The sequence below is a fragment of the Balearica regulorum genome, chromosome 6 (assembly GCF_011004875.1).
Source record: "Balearica regulorum gibbericeps isolate bBalReg1 chromosome 6, bBalReg1.pri, whole genome shotgun sequence".
NCBI lineage: Eukaryota > Metazoa > Chordata > Aves > Gruiformes > Gruidae > Balearica > Balearica regulorum.
The window spans coordinates 11,897,728-11,912,341 of record NC_046189.1 but is presented as its reverse complement, the minus strand read 5'-3'; the positions used below and the strand labels follow the sequence as shown (position 1 = coordinate 11,912,341).

The following is a 14,614-nucleotide window of genomic DNA, read 5'->3' as shown; positions in this document are numbered from 1 at the left end:
CTATTGTCATCTCTGTTAATTATTTTTAGAACGTTAAGTTAAATATAATTTTAAAAGTTAAATAAGTTAAATATCATTAAGTTAAATATCATTTAAAAGCCAGCTTTCCTGCTCAAGTTAACGTGTTTAACAAGACTGTGTTCCTGTGACATTCACAAAATTATTCCTTCAAAGGGGAAAAAAAAAATTGGGTGAAGGAAAAAAAAAATTAGAGTTGCCAAACCAAGGAGCCTTTAGAATGGAACACTGCTACTTTCTTAACATCTTTAAATAAGTTCTGGACAAAACAGTTTTAATCAAATTGTTCTGCAGGAAAAAGAACTAAAATGTCAGTGTTTTGTTTTAGTTAAAGTAATAGTTCTTGGGGATGTGAAAAATATGACAATTGTAGAATTTTTCTGAATGGAATTTTGTTTGCTTTTTCCGTCATTATCCTGTCCCAAGCAAAAACTGTACATTTGCCTTGAGTCATAAAACAAAGGAAGTAAGCCTAAAAAGTTCAGAGAGGAACTGTGAAGTTCATAAGTGTTGCAATTTGAGATTATTAGTATTTATTTATTTCTTAATGCATTGGTTTTGAGTGCAATATCTGTTCAGACAGCTTCAGGTTCTTGAGAAATCTGACTAATTTAGCTTGTGTTTGTAATTTGCCTCCTTGTGTCTTACTAATGTGTCTGTCCTGTTAAAAAAAAAAAAAAAAATCAGCATTATTATCTGCTACAGATCAGTCATCACTGACACAACGTTTTTTAAAGTGGTGCGCTCTTATGCCTTTGTAAGGTGCAAACATGGGTAGTTAGGATTTCAAGTGGGGAAACATGTTTGGTGCAAATTTTTTATGTGTTTGACTTTGTCAGAGGAACTAAGAGTTATCCCTTCTTGTTTTGTGTTAGTTGAGTCAGTTTTGGTCCTAGTGAAATCTTTATAAATAGCAGTAATGTATTCTTTAGATAATTGGTACGGTTTTAAGGTATTTGTATTTCTGATACTCACTACTCTTTAACCTCAAGAATAGGAATGGATCTTTAAAGGCTGTGCAGCTTGTAATAGTGAATTTATTCCAGGTAAGCTTATCGGTCAAAATGCATTGAGTGAATAACCTCCTCACAGATGTATCCCCAGTTATGTCTTTGTCCCACTGTTGGTCTGACGGGCTGGAAAGTGTGAGATGTTCTCCTGTCAGAAGCTTCAGCCAGTTCTAAATCATGTGAGTGAGCAGCAGGCATTTGTCATGATTGCAATACTGCTTAAAAATTTTATAGCCCTTCTCATGAAGTCCTTGATATCTATTTCAAAATTTTAAATAAAATACTACTTTTTGAAGTTAATGTAACATTACAACAGTATGATTCCTTTTGCTTTTAACGTAGCCCATATCCTAATCAGGAAGAGAGATGTCTTTAAGGCAACATTTGCTATGGATCTTGGTATAGTTTGCTCTCTGAATGCAGATTCAGTAGCACATGATCTTTCTTGAGTCTTGGTATCCATTAAAAATTAAATGCTTAGAAGTCAATTTCCCTGAATTTTTATTTATTATTTTTACCTTTTATTTTGACATTAATTTTCATACACAGGCAAGGAAAATCTTTGGTGTACTTGCACTGTTTTCATAATTTTCCTTATGTTTTATGATTTTAGTCAACAGGAAGCTCAAACAACTTGAACATACTATTGCTAAGTACATCTCCCATTCTTGATGTGGGTTTTTTTAAGATACTGGGGGAGACAAAGTTTAAACTGTATTATTTTGTGAAGTTATTTATGCAGGTCATATTTAGCTTTGGAGAAAAGGTGGCGTTCTTGTAAATAGGCTTTGTATTGAAGTTGGTTTGTCGCTGATGTTCCAAAATCAGTGTCATCTTTCTTATTCTAGCAAGAGAGATTTCACCAAAAAGGTGTGCCGCTGCTGCTTTTTTTTTGGCACCAACACTGTAGAGAGAGCATGCCTTGGACATTAACAGTGAGCAGCTCAGCACGGTGTCAGGAACAGAGGGACATCTATTTCGGAACATGAGTTTCAAGCATCAGATGATGGCCTTATGTTCAGTAAGTTCAGTACTGTAACAAAAAAGACAAAAATGCCTCCCACACAAATGTTGTCAAACCTCCTGTGACACTGACAACAGGGAACAAAATATGTCATAAGCCAAGGGACAGGAACAACCCTGAGGTGTGGGTAGACAGAAAGGCTTGTGTTACTTTCGGGTCAAAACTACTGTGTAGAACTGCTGCCTCTCATCCTGTGCTGCCAGAAGATGGACAGTAGTCTGGCACTGGACCCATGCTCCTGTTGGTGCACTACTCTTTTGCCATCTTTGTATCATTTTTCCATTTCATCAGAATAAAAACTGTAGGGGGATCCTGGAAACTTTCTACAAAAGCGTAGTTCTTTGGATTAGTTGGTCCATTGTTTGGCTGTCTTTTTGTTTGCCTTTTTAAAAGTCTAAAAATGATACAAAGCTTCAATGAATGAGTCACGTGCTCTTTCAGTGGGAGTTGCTGTGACTACCATGTCTCAGTTAATTGCAGTGTGGTTCTAGGGATCTGTTCTCTGATACCAAATCCCAGAACCTTTGCTTTTTAGGTCACTGGAAATGGATTGTTTTGTAGCTTATCTACTTTGCAACAGGCTACTGTAGCTATTCAGGCAGCTCCTTAAGCAGCTTTTGAATCCAGGAATCTTACGATCCTGTTCCTCTCCTGAGTCATTCAGGTGTCTTGATGCAGTTTTGAACTCCTGTGAAGGATGCTGCTAGTTCTTGGTTGGGTTTTTGTTTGAGCGTTTTCTTTATTGTAACATGGTATCTTTTGGTTTCATTGGTTCAGTCTAGTGACTTTTGAGTCAAGTCTGTAATGGCAGCTGTTGCCTGACTTCCAGCTTGGAAGCTTGTAACTATTTGACTAATCTGGGGTTACCCAAAATAAGGACTATTGGTTTTATCTGTAACAGTCTCTGTTGGTGTCATAAGAGTTTGTTTATACTATGAAAAATCCTGTCTTGGAGAGAGGGTTAAAATATGGTTTAAGCCTTGTCATGAAGAGTTAAAAATACAATGTTCTGGCCTCATCAAAGATGTAGCTATCTTTAGTTAAATAAAATAAAAAAACCCAACCAGCTGGCAAATGGTCTAGTGCTGCTAAAAGTTGTTTTACTTGCTGCTTAGTCATACCATGGCTTTATACTGGTGGTTACAGTGGATCTTAAGGACTGTGTGGAATGAAGCAGCAGGATTCTCAATCTTCAGTGGAGAGTTTACATGTATGTCTGGTACAGCAACAATTCAGGGATGACCTTTACTGAAAAAAAAAAAATCGTGTTTGGGAGCAATTTCTGTGTAAGCAGACATGCAGGAAGCTGAAGAATTCTGCTTATTTGGTATGTTTTCCTAGGTTTTAATCAAGAAGACAACACTGAGGGATTTCCTCTTGGTTTCAGTGCCTGGGAGCTTGTTTGAAAGACTGTAGGATTAAAGTAATTATTGCAGGGACTCTGTACTCAATGATTTTTAAATTGTTCAAAAAATTTAAGTAACTCTAAACTATAGTGTGGATTTCAAAGGGGATATAGTCTGCAGACATTATTCCCTGGTAAATTGCTTAAATAAAAGTTACATCACTTGGCTTGCAGTAGAACAGGAAGACAACCACAAATGGTTAATGCCTAACTTGCAATGATTGATTATAGAAAATATGAGCGTTTTTTATAAGATTAATATTTTCCTCTGAAAAAAGTAAAAAGCTTTTTAAATTCAAATGTGCACTTCCTTGTATCTGAAATGACATTATGAATATCTGGTTTGCTCTAGATGACTCTTAGTTTCTCTAGATGCAGTCTAAAAATGGTAAATTTTCTAACAGCTCATCCTGGCAGTAACAAGGTCTTAGAAAAAAAATCTATTACTCTTCCTTTGTTTTCCCATGCAATTATCATGGTCTGCATCAGCTGTAATATAGTTATAAGTGACTTGCAGTACTTAATGTAAGAGGAATGAGAGCACTTAAAATTACACTAAATTTTCAGGACTTAAGAGAAAAATATGCTTGGGAAACAGTGGTGGAAGTCTGTGGCTGTACAAGCTGAGGTCAGCCTGACATGAGAAGGGGATTTCAGTTGTTCAACACCCATGAAAAAAGGGGAACAAGATCTTGTAACTGTATTCATATATAAGTCTTTCTGATTTGAAATGAGGAATACTTCATTGTTGCTGTTTGGTGTCTATCAAGACCAATTACATAAGCTGATTTTTAGTGATGTAGGTGCTTATTGTATTCATACATTATTTTCTTGACAAGAAATTTCTTTACTACATATTTTTACATTATTACAACATCATACGCTATATTCACATTTTTTTTCCTTTGGAAGAAAGCTCCTGTGAAAAGGAAATACGAACCAAACTTTGTAATCTAAAATAAGGACTAAACTGCTTTTCATTTACTTTTTCTACCCTTTGAGATGCCAGAAGCAATTTCCTCTTGAAGCTGACTTCCTTTCTGGAAATGATTTTCGTCTCCAACCATGTTGAGGCTCTTTTCTCATTCTTTCATTCTGACTAACTTGCTTTTTTCCCCTCTGACTTGCTACTGCAGCTGAGTAGAACTTCTGGAGGTAAGTAATTACAGACAAGTTTTGCTCTAACTTTCTTTTTCAGTTCTTCTTCCCCCCCCCCCCGCCACCCACCCCCCCTCACCCAGTCAGTCTAGAAGGACAAACAAAGCACTATTGGTGTCCTCTGCCAGAGAGCACTGATAGGGGGCTGGCTGTAAATTGACGTGGCATGGAAAATCTCTGCTAGTTTGTAGCAGCTCTAACATTGCTGTGAAATCAAGCCCACTCTTACCAAGTTTGTAGCTTGAAATCATCATTGGCTAACTGTTTCTATATAAAAAAAATGAATGGAAAGTACCTTCGCTTTTTGATTTGGGAACTGGACTTTTTCTGTATTTGGATTTACGGCTAGTAGAAAACAAAATTGAAGGGAATTACTTGGTTACTTTTTTTTTTTCCCGTCTAGTGAGAGCGACAGATCTTGCTGCTCCCCCCACCTTTTCCTGCGATTTAATCATTTGCAGATCTTGCCATGGGGTGCGGACTGAGAAAGCTGGAAGACCCAGATGATAGCAGCCCTGGAAAAATCTTTTCTACGCTGAAGAGACCACAAGTGGAAACAAAGACGGATTCTGCTTTTGAATATGTATTGCTGGATTTTACTTTAGAAGGTATCTTTTCATGTTACATCTTTACTATTCTGACAAAGCAAGGAATAGGGTTTAACTTAGTTCTGTCTTGTTTGACTTACAGTAAGTCTTAGATACTTTTATCAAAGCTAGGCAAAACATAAGACTTTTATTTTGAAACACAAATCATGACGAAAGTCCTCACTTAGATAAAATTACAATGGAAACTACTGAAGTATTTTTAACTGAACCCTCCAAATTACACAACTGTCCTTGTTAAGGAAGCTGGCTGAAAACTGCTAGAGATTTTCCTGGTTTCCTGTGAGTCAGTTACTGCTATCCATGCTCACTTGAATAATGGTTGTTTGAATTCAGCGTGAGGGTTCAGAAAATACACTGTGCCAGAGCATTAATTGAAAAACAATCTTCTAAAATGCGCTCAACTTCCAAAAACAGGCTGTCATTGTCCTTGTTGCTTTATGCAGAAGTAAGTCTGTTATTTAGTTGTGTACCAGGAGTAGGTTCCCCTCTTACGCCTACCCCAGTCTCTTGGTAGATATTTTAGTGTGCTACAGTTTCGTATTACTATTATTTTCCAAATGGTTAACTTGTAGTTGTTGAATAGTCTTTTGAAATCATGACCAAAATGAAACAAAATTTGTATGCATAGCTAGAGGCAGACAGTGCTCTGTGGGATACTTCCTTCCCGAGGGTGTCCCGTCTCTAACAGAGCAACTCCCTGTTCCACAAAGTTGAAAACATAAACAAGCCCAGATGGCTGCCCTCTGAGAACAGACAGCTCAGTTCTGCAGTGACTTTGTACTAACCTGCATTTTATAGCAACCCAATCTACTGGAAATTCTTAATAACAAGGATTTGAAATAAATGCAGTTGCTAGAAGGTGTTTGATAAAGGGAGAAGGTTAAGTGCATGTTACACTTTCAGGAACTTTTTCATAAAACATAACTTGGCCTCTGCTTAGCTTTAACTCTAACTTAAAGGACTGTAGTAATATTTTTAAATACACTTTATTTAAAAGTGTGTTGGTTGTTCATTGAAAAATGGCAAGATACTAATAGAAGCCACATTCTATTAAGTTATAGTACTTCCAATTGCATTTGTTGTTCTCTTTATTTACACAAAAAAAGAGTATCTCACTGTTCTTTTTGAAGAAACAAAACTTTGTGTTGAGTAATAGTGGTAATGTACTGGAAATAAAGCTAGGCTGTCTAATGCATACATTAATTACCTACTAATTGACTGATAATAGAAAGAATACTAAAACTTTTTTTTTGAGACTGAAGAGCATTTAGTGTTCTTAAATAATAGTCTGTGTTCTGAATAGGTTTGCTATGTTTTAAAGTAAAAAGTTTCTGGAAGTGTTGTATAAAGGATTTGTTGTAGAGGTGGTTGTGACTTCAGAACATCAAACAAGTGCCAATAAAAGTGCATCTCTATTTTAATAACCTGTTACTTCAGCAGTAAAGATTCATTTTCTTCTGTTTAGTCTGATTTTTTCAAAAGTGCTTAGCTTCAGTCACTTACTGTGGAATTATGAATGCTAAATAACAGTGCAATCTGTTTTGGATAATTGCTTAACTTGTTTTGGTTTCTAACTGTAAGCAAGTGCATTTGTAAGCACAGGTACCTTTCTGTTGAATCATTCTAGCTGTGTCTGTATTAGACTTTAAAATATTTTTGTTTGAGATCTCTACTTTTAGTGCTAAGATCATGAATACAGAAAAAAAATGGTGAATATACTGTCTTGGAGGCATTTCTGAATTCTGTTTGCTTTGAAATGTGGGATTGGCTAAAGTACTGTGGGAAATATGTTGGGGTTGTTTGGTTTGTTTTTTTCCTTTCTACCCCAATCAACTTGCTCACATACTTGTTGCTACTTAGGTTTCATTTAGCCAAAGGATATTCAAGTGAGAGCTTTTTATCACTTGAGACCAAAGTTAGTTTTAACTCTGCTGTCAAGTTGTGTGTTCAGTCTTCATGGTACTCTGTATCTGCTGATTTCCAGAGCAAGATCTTACCCAACATCTGAAATTTCTGTTTGCCTGAGTGACTTATTACCACTGGATCTGGCACCAAGTGAAACAGAAAATCTATGCTTAGTATCTTTTATAAGATCCTACAGTAAGCTATATCCTGCATAAGATAAAAGTATAGCAAGCATAAATGCATTATTTCAGTTTAATATGCCTTATTCTCTGCTTCATCAGATTCATGCTATGTGAAGTTGAAATGAGCCTGCTGGGGAGACTTTGAGGAGTCCCTGATCCTCTCCCAAGCCATGATGCAGATTAGGTCAACCGTGCTGTAGTCTAAATTCACTGGCTGGAGTCCCTGCACATCTTTACTAGTTACCAGCAGTGTATTGTACCTTGGCTTCTCCCTTCCTGGTCTCCAAAATATTGCCATCCCTACTGTAAAAATCAGCTTTGAGTTTCGTGGAGATTCTTCTGCATCAGGACAATCCCAAACAAGAAAATTACAGCCAGTCTTTATTTTGATGGGATTGAATTGTACAAAGAAAAGGGAACAGTGAAATCTGAAGTGTAATTTTAAATGCCTATCAAGGATTGTAAATTGTACTATCTCAATCATGAGGCATATCTCAGTTACAAAAACAGATGCTGGTTTTGGAGGTCACTTTAACCATAAAGTAGGGATAGTTTAAATACTCCTACTCAGACAAAATGCTTAGCCTTTTCTACAACTCTCCTATTAGGGAAAAGAAAGAATATGGATGCAAGGGTATTTCACATCACCCCACTAAGATGACATGCTGTGAAGTTCTTGCCACTCTGAATAATAGTATGAATATGTATGCAGTACCTGTTTTGTCATGATCTTCAATACTGTGCATCTGAAGTTTACTATAAAGCTGGCAAGTTAGCTGTAGTTCTATTATTTGCAAAATTAGTTGGGCTACCTGTTGACAGCACATCAGGAAGGAAATTTGCTTGATGAAAAATGGTTCAGACATTTGCAAAATCAGTGAAGTGATGATCATGTTGTATACATTCCTGGTTTTTTGCTTGTGGACTGTAGAGCAGTTGTTTCTTCAATACATATTAAATATCTCCTGGATTTACTGTGAATGGAATCATGGGATGGAGGTGTTAAGGGCAAAATATCATCTGTCTATGAAAGGGAGGGCTGTGATGTACTGTCTGCTTAAAAAATAAAAAAGGCAAGGTAGCACAAGAAAGTGCAACAGCCCTCTCCCTGTGACTCAGAATCGCAGAGTTTACATTAATAGGTTGAGTTCGCTAGTTATCAGCAATCAACTGTCAATATTTGTTAGTGATATGTTTTGATAGTGTGCATTTCCTATGCTACACATTATTCTGGCTTATCCTGATAGCTTCTGAGCTGTTAAGGCTATTACGGTGACATACAAAGTAGGCCTCCATTCCTTTTTCCCTTTAGTAAAAGTTGGTATTTAAAACCATTTCAGTGTTGTAAAACATTAGTTTCTGAGTTTTAGGCGTTCCTTTTCTCTGCGCAAAAGCTGTGGATCAGACCATTCAAAAAAAAGGTTCTCCAAAAAGTTTTTCCTTTTATGTAGTTTCCCCCAATAGCTATGTAGTACCTACCTGTTGTATATTGATTGGAAATGCTTGCACGCATTCAAAGGGATCCTCCTTAGAAATTACTGATACCATATAGCTTGCTTAAGGGATTGTTTCTTAGGGATCTAAAAAAAAAGTATTTAAGAAAAACAAACCAATTACTCTAGGCTTAAATTCATTGTATGGGAATTCACCTCACAACTTTGAAGGATACTGCTTCAGTATGTTTAAGGCTTTGGCTAGACAAAATAGTTGCTCGTTAAGTACAGACCTCTTACGTGTTTAGATGCTGATGCAACTCTTAAATTAGTTTGGCAAATCTAGATCCAGTAGAAAGTGTTGCCAAATAGATTAAAAATAGATCATATTAACTTGTAAAAATATATACTTCAACTAGCTGAATACTGCTGAATCAGCTGTGAATCTGCTTTTCCTTGTATAAATAGAACTGTAGCTTTTCGGTAGATGCCTTGGGATATATTTTGTGTGGTTATATAAAAGGAACTCACTCAAAAAGTATATATGAACATACATAGTCTAATGTGCTTCTCTTCTGCTTTCAATGCTTTTAGCTTCTTCAAATCCGGAAGTTATAAAGATCAATTCTGTGTTGGATATAGCATCTAAGGTGGAAGACTATTACAGCAAAGGATATGTTGTAGGAGCTGTTCATCCTATTATACTGCCAATTGGACGTAGAAGGAATTTCCCTGCAAGTCACATGTATCGAGTGGTACTTTCACGATTAAAGTTAAGGTAACAGTGAAATAATTTGAATATATTGATCCATTACTTAAGCCATTTGTAAGTGGATTGCTCAGCATGCATAACTTACTATCAACTTCAAATGAGCACCTTGGAGAATCAAGTAACTGTTCGTTGTCTAGAAAGGTGAGCAAATTAGTAAAGTTGTTTTAATTAACCCTAAGCACACAATAGGCTAACATTTATTTTGCCTTTGTAAATGTCCAAACAAAAATCAAAGGTTGCTTATCATAATTTGTGGGAAGATAAATTGTCAGTTTACCCTTTTTTAATATAACTTTAAAATAAAGTATCACCTGTGTTAGAACCTGCAGCAAATCCAAGATTAAACAAAACACTAGGAGAGTAACAGGCTGCTTTAAATTCTTTCACGTCTGTGTTGTCTATTTCATTTTCAAAACTCTCGTGTTTTCACTTTTCCCATAAGAGCATTACTCAGGGAAAATTATCTATAAAGTGTGAATTCCTTAGTTTGTCAGAGATAAGTAGTTTACTTTTCCTTCTTAGTAAGAAGGAAATAATTCTGTGACTAGGAGGCATACAAAAGCTTGGTTTTGACACTGAGGGAGAGTCAAGAGTTTGTGTTTATGTTCCAGCTCTATAGTCTTGTTTATTACTCTTGTTTTCATTGCATTGTAATCACCATGTGATAATAAAGAAAATGTACAAAGAAATTTCACCATTAGTTCCTTTGAATGCAAAGGTTATAACCTTTTGTTCTTATTTTGAATAGCTAGAAAAGTGGCTTTCTTATTGCATTAAGAGCTGTTGTGCTTCCCCTTCTCTCCTGAGTCCTAGTGCGATGCACCAAGGTTCTTTCATTTTCTTTCGGAAGACCAGAAGGGTGTGAGCTGGAAGATACCTCCTGCCACTCCAGTAATACTTCTGTAAAACATGGTTCATTTGAGGGAGCTTCTCAAATGCTTTGCTGATACAATCATTGTCCATGGTATTTGCTGCTCATAAAACTCACCTTTTACAAATTCATCTGCAGACAAGGTGAATTTTGTCCATGTGAGCCAATGCTTGAGTAAGAAAAGCTGAATACTTGCTTTCTGGAGCTGAGGCTTCCAAGAGCTGACACTGCTAGCACACAGCTCGCACAATTCACCTTATCCCTGTAGATGTGGGATCCTTATGAAGTTGTGGTTTGAACCTTTAGGCCCTTGAACAGGTGAAGGACAAGACCCTGCAGCCTACATGTGAAACTGTTGGGTGTAGGTTCCCGATTTCCTATGCAGGTGCCATGTGTACTTATGTTGGTTATCCTATAGGCAAATACACCTTCTCTGACTACTGTCTGGAAAGTTACCTTTTATATTTGTGTGTCTCAATAATGTTTCATTCCTAAGCAAAAGATTGTGTGAAGGAAACATCAAATAAAAATCCCATTATGTTACTGATACTCAGACAACAATATTTGGTGTATAATAACCTGACTGGGTCTAGATAAAACATGATGAATACTGTTTTCTGACTTTAGATAAAACTTGTTGGATTCTCAAATCTGAGTGATTTAAACATTACCTAACACAAAGTAATTGTTTCTGCACTGTATTTTTAGTCTTTGCCTACACAGTGTTTCATTCTGTAGCTGCAACTCTGCTTTAGTTACACAAACTAAACAGCAGTGTGTTAGCAGTGTAAAAGTATCCACTTCTATTCGTAACGTGTTGTCTACAAAACTGAATCTGGTTTTATGCTTGTTAAATTTATAGCTTAAATTTGGGGTTTTTTGCATTATCAGAGATTTTGGGGTTCGTTTATTCCAAAAGCTGGGGCTGTTAGTCAATAAAGCTCAGTTTCCAAAAGATGTCTATTAACAGTTTTCAGATGAAATTCCTAATAAATATTAATATTCTTACCCTGACGTTGTAATACACAGTACCTGCCACTTAGAGTAAGAAACAGAACAAAATGCCAAAAACCACTGAGCTCTAAATAAAAGCATGAAGAAGCATTGCCAGGCTTTCATTCATAACTATTCCAAAAGAAGAGAATTCTATATGCAAGCATTTGCCCAAGTTAGCAGCAAACTACTGACAAAGACCGCTTTCTTTCTGTGTTCTAGCCAGAAGCATGCAGCATCCAGAGGACAAAGGCACCCCAGGCTGGTGATTGAGGAATGTCCTTTAATGTATGAAACACTGACAAATGAGGTAGTGAAAGAACTGTTAGAAAAGGTAATGAAGGTTTTTTCAAACTTATTTTGAGATTTTTATTTCTACCATACATTTAGTGGTTGATTTTTTTATTTCTTTTTTTTACTTTTGAGTTTTAAGCTTGATTTAACTTATAGAAGCTACAAGGTCTTTTCTTGATGCAAAAGGAGTTATTTTTCTTCACTAGTTGCTTTTTCTAATTTAGGACTTAGTACTGAGACCTGTAAAGCTTTGGGAGACTGCCCACTTACACCACTGAAAGCAGAATCAGGCCCAAACCCTCAGTCAGTCTTTATAAAATGCTTGTAAATAGCTCTTTCTGGAATTAATATTAAAAAAAAATAATCTGAAGTTTTATGTTGTTCTGGGTTAAGTAAGGTATTCCTAAGAACATGAATGTATTCAATTTCTACGATTTTTTCCATTCTTTAACAGAAATACAAAATACACAGTAATTGTATTAAATATTTACTTGGCACAGCTTTTGAAAATATTGTGTGGCTAAAGAAAACCTAACTTCCACTGGAATGCAAGCTTCAGTTCTGGTCCTTTTTGTTTCACTTCCTCTGCAAAATTGAAGACTTGCTGAAACAGGAAACTATTGTTATTACAAGAGTTAGGGTGATATCTTTTACGTTAGTTGCCAAGGAAAGAAGTAGAGGAAAAAGCATATTGGAGATCTTTAATGATCTTTGACATTATCACAGAGTTGTCTAAAATTTCTAAATGGGTTATTTTGAAATTTTCAGATGTTTAAAATTTAAAATGGGATTCTGTTACACGTTTATACTAGATGCGTATTGCCAGATTGGTCATATAGCATGCCAGACAAACATTTAAAGGAAAAATACACTTGAAATTAGCAGTCTTGCAAGCAAATCTGGAACAGAAGTAGTAAGTGAAAATAACTTGCTTTTAAAATGCTCCCAGTGTCTTAAAAAGACTGAGCCAGCAATCCAGTATAATTTGTTTTAAAGATCCGAACCCAAAGATTTTGTGGCATTTCAGGAAAAAGATTGTCATATTACCTCTTTTTCTGCATGTTACTTGTTGCATTTAAAATTATTTTGGTTGTATTAAGAGCAGCAGCTCTGTATAATTACAGTGATCAATATATTGTATCACTGCTGTACATACATAATGGTGGTAGATGGTAACACTTCAGTCTATCATGGTACTAAAAAGGGATTGCAGTACCATCAGCTATTTGAGTGTTACTCACTCTCCTGGTTAATAGTTTATGTGAGTTAACTGGGTAGAGGTCCTTCTCTCTCTGCCCTCACTAATCCAGTATTTCCCAGGTGACTTCTCCTTTCTGTACTGGGGTTTCTGTATTTTCCTGGAAAGACTTTATTGCACAGGGGAGCTTGTAGCACGAGATGCCAGTGGGATCACCTTCCTAAATGGCAGCACTTCTTAGCCCAGCAAAAAACTCCCTCCCTCCAAGAACAAACACATCCCACAGGTGGCACATGTTCTACAGTTGTACGTGGAGACTGCAGTGCAGAGAAGAAGACCCACTGCTGGCTGAAAGCAGAGTTAAGGGGGTCTTAATTTGCTTCTGGCTTATTTCTTTCTCTGCTCCTTTGCTATTCTCAGTAATAGTGAAGCTGAGTAGCCTGTAAGGCAGCCAGGGGATCATGAATCATGACATGTGACAAATAGATATTTCTATAGTATTAGTGGTCAGTAATTTTAGTATGACTGGTATCACATGTTGAGAGAAACAATACTATTTATTGCACCAGTATACTGCTTATCACTGCAACATAGCAAGTAAAATATTTTTTATTTGTTCTAAATGAAGGATTTTATATACACTAAAGTCAGTATCAATGTTGGCCACCTTATTGGCCTGAGTCCAAAGACGTGCTAGAAGACTTCTGTTTACTTTGAAACACGGGCAGCATACAAGGACAAGCCACCCTTCTGTAGTACAGTGTTGTGTCTTTATTCCTTGAAAATCAGCAGTTCAGTTAAACAGAAGGTGTATATAAAAGTTTGAGGTTTTTTAAAAAAAGTTACGTGCAGCTCTAAAATCACTTTGCAGATAATTTTTTGTTGTATATACAGGTTAATGAAGCTGCTAAAAGAGGAAAGAAGTTTGTGGGATTTGTAACACAACATTTTCCTCAAACTAAAGCCTGTAATGGAACAAGCACAGATGGAAGTGCAGAGCTGGAATCAACGCTGGGCAGAAGAAATAGGGAACACAGAAGAAAGAATTCTGACGAAAACTATAAAAACTGGAATGAAGGGACATTGAGTGGCCACTCATCTGAGAGTGGGATAGAGGAGGAAATGCAAGGAGAAAGCAGCCTGTTACAGGATGCAGATTTCCAGTTTGGAAAAGAATTCAGCCCTGTTAAATCACAAAAAGGAGATGGTAAGCAATGCTGCTTGTTTGTTGCAGAAATAAGGTGTTTTATTGAGCTGTTGCCTTAAAAAGGTGTTGGGGGAAAAAACCCCAGCATTCTGTTGTATCGAATGCTGGTTTTGGACAATGCATTTTCCTTAAATGCATACATGTTTCTAAAAAAGTTGCCAGTTGAGGAAACAGAAGAAATATTTACCTTCTGCTCTATGTATGTGTGAACTGTGGTAATATATTAAAATATTTCAGTTCTTATATAGATTATTACGCATGTACTGTCAAAATTCTAGTTTGTAATTGAAAGAAAAAGGGAAGAAAAAAAAAAACAACCCCCAAAAAATCACCCACAGTGTAATTCTGGTTTTAAATGTGGTGCAAACTGCTGCTTTTGCTTGATATGTGTATAACAAATATGTGATAGTTAAAATCTTTTTTTCTTTTAGAAGGATGCAGTTGTTTTAAAACACTTTTGTAAATGCATATAGTTGTCACTTAATATTAAATCATAAAGGTATAATGGATTTCCAAGACTTATATTATGATTCCTG

The 14,614-nt window shown here is 36.2% G+C and overlaps 1 protein-coding gene across 5 annotated transcripts in view; it reads left to right on the top strand.

The window, feature by feature from the left end:
• Positions 1–4,478: 4,478 nt before the first annotated feature.
• Positions 4,479–14,614, top strand: part of RFTN2 (raftlin family member 2) — a 33,427-nt gene continuing 23,291 nt past the window's right edge. The window contains exons 1-5 of one of the 5 annotated variants that reach the window (XM_075756252.1): positions 4,479–4,612; positions 5,077–5,223; positions 9,338–9,521; positions 11,602–11,713; positions 13,766–14,078. In XM_075756252.1, coding sequence (XP_075612367.1) covers positions 5,085–5,223; positions 9,338–9,521; positions 11,602–11,713; positions 13,766–14,078 — 748 coding nt within the window. In that variant the 5' untranslated portion in view covers positions 4,479–4,612; positions 5,077–5,084. Of the gene's footprint in view, positions 4,613–4,741; positions 5,224–7,207; positions 7,324–9,337; positions 9,522–11,601; positions 11,714–13,765; positions 14,079–14,614 lie in introns of those variants that run through there. The other 4 variants (XM_075756251.1, XM_075756254.1, XM_075756253.1 and 1 more) reach the window with 4 other exon arrangements.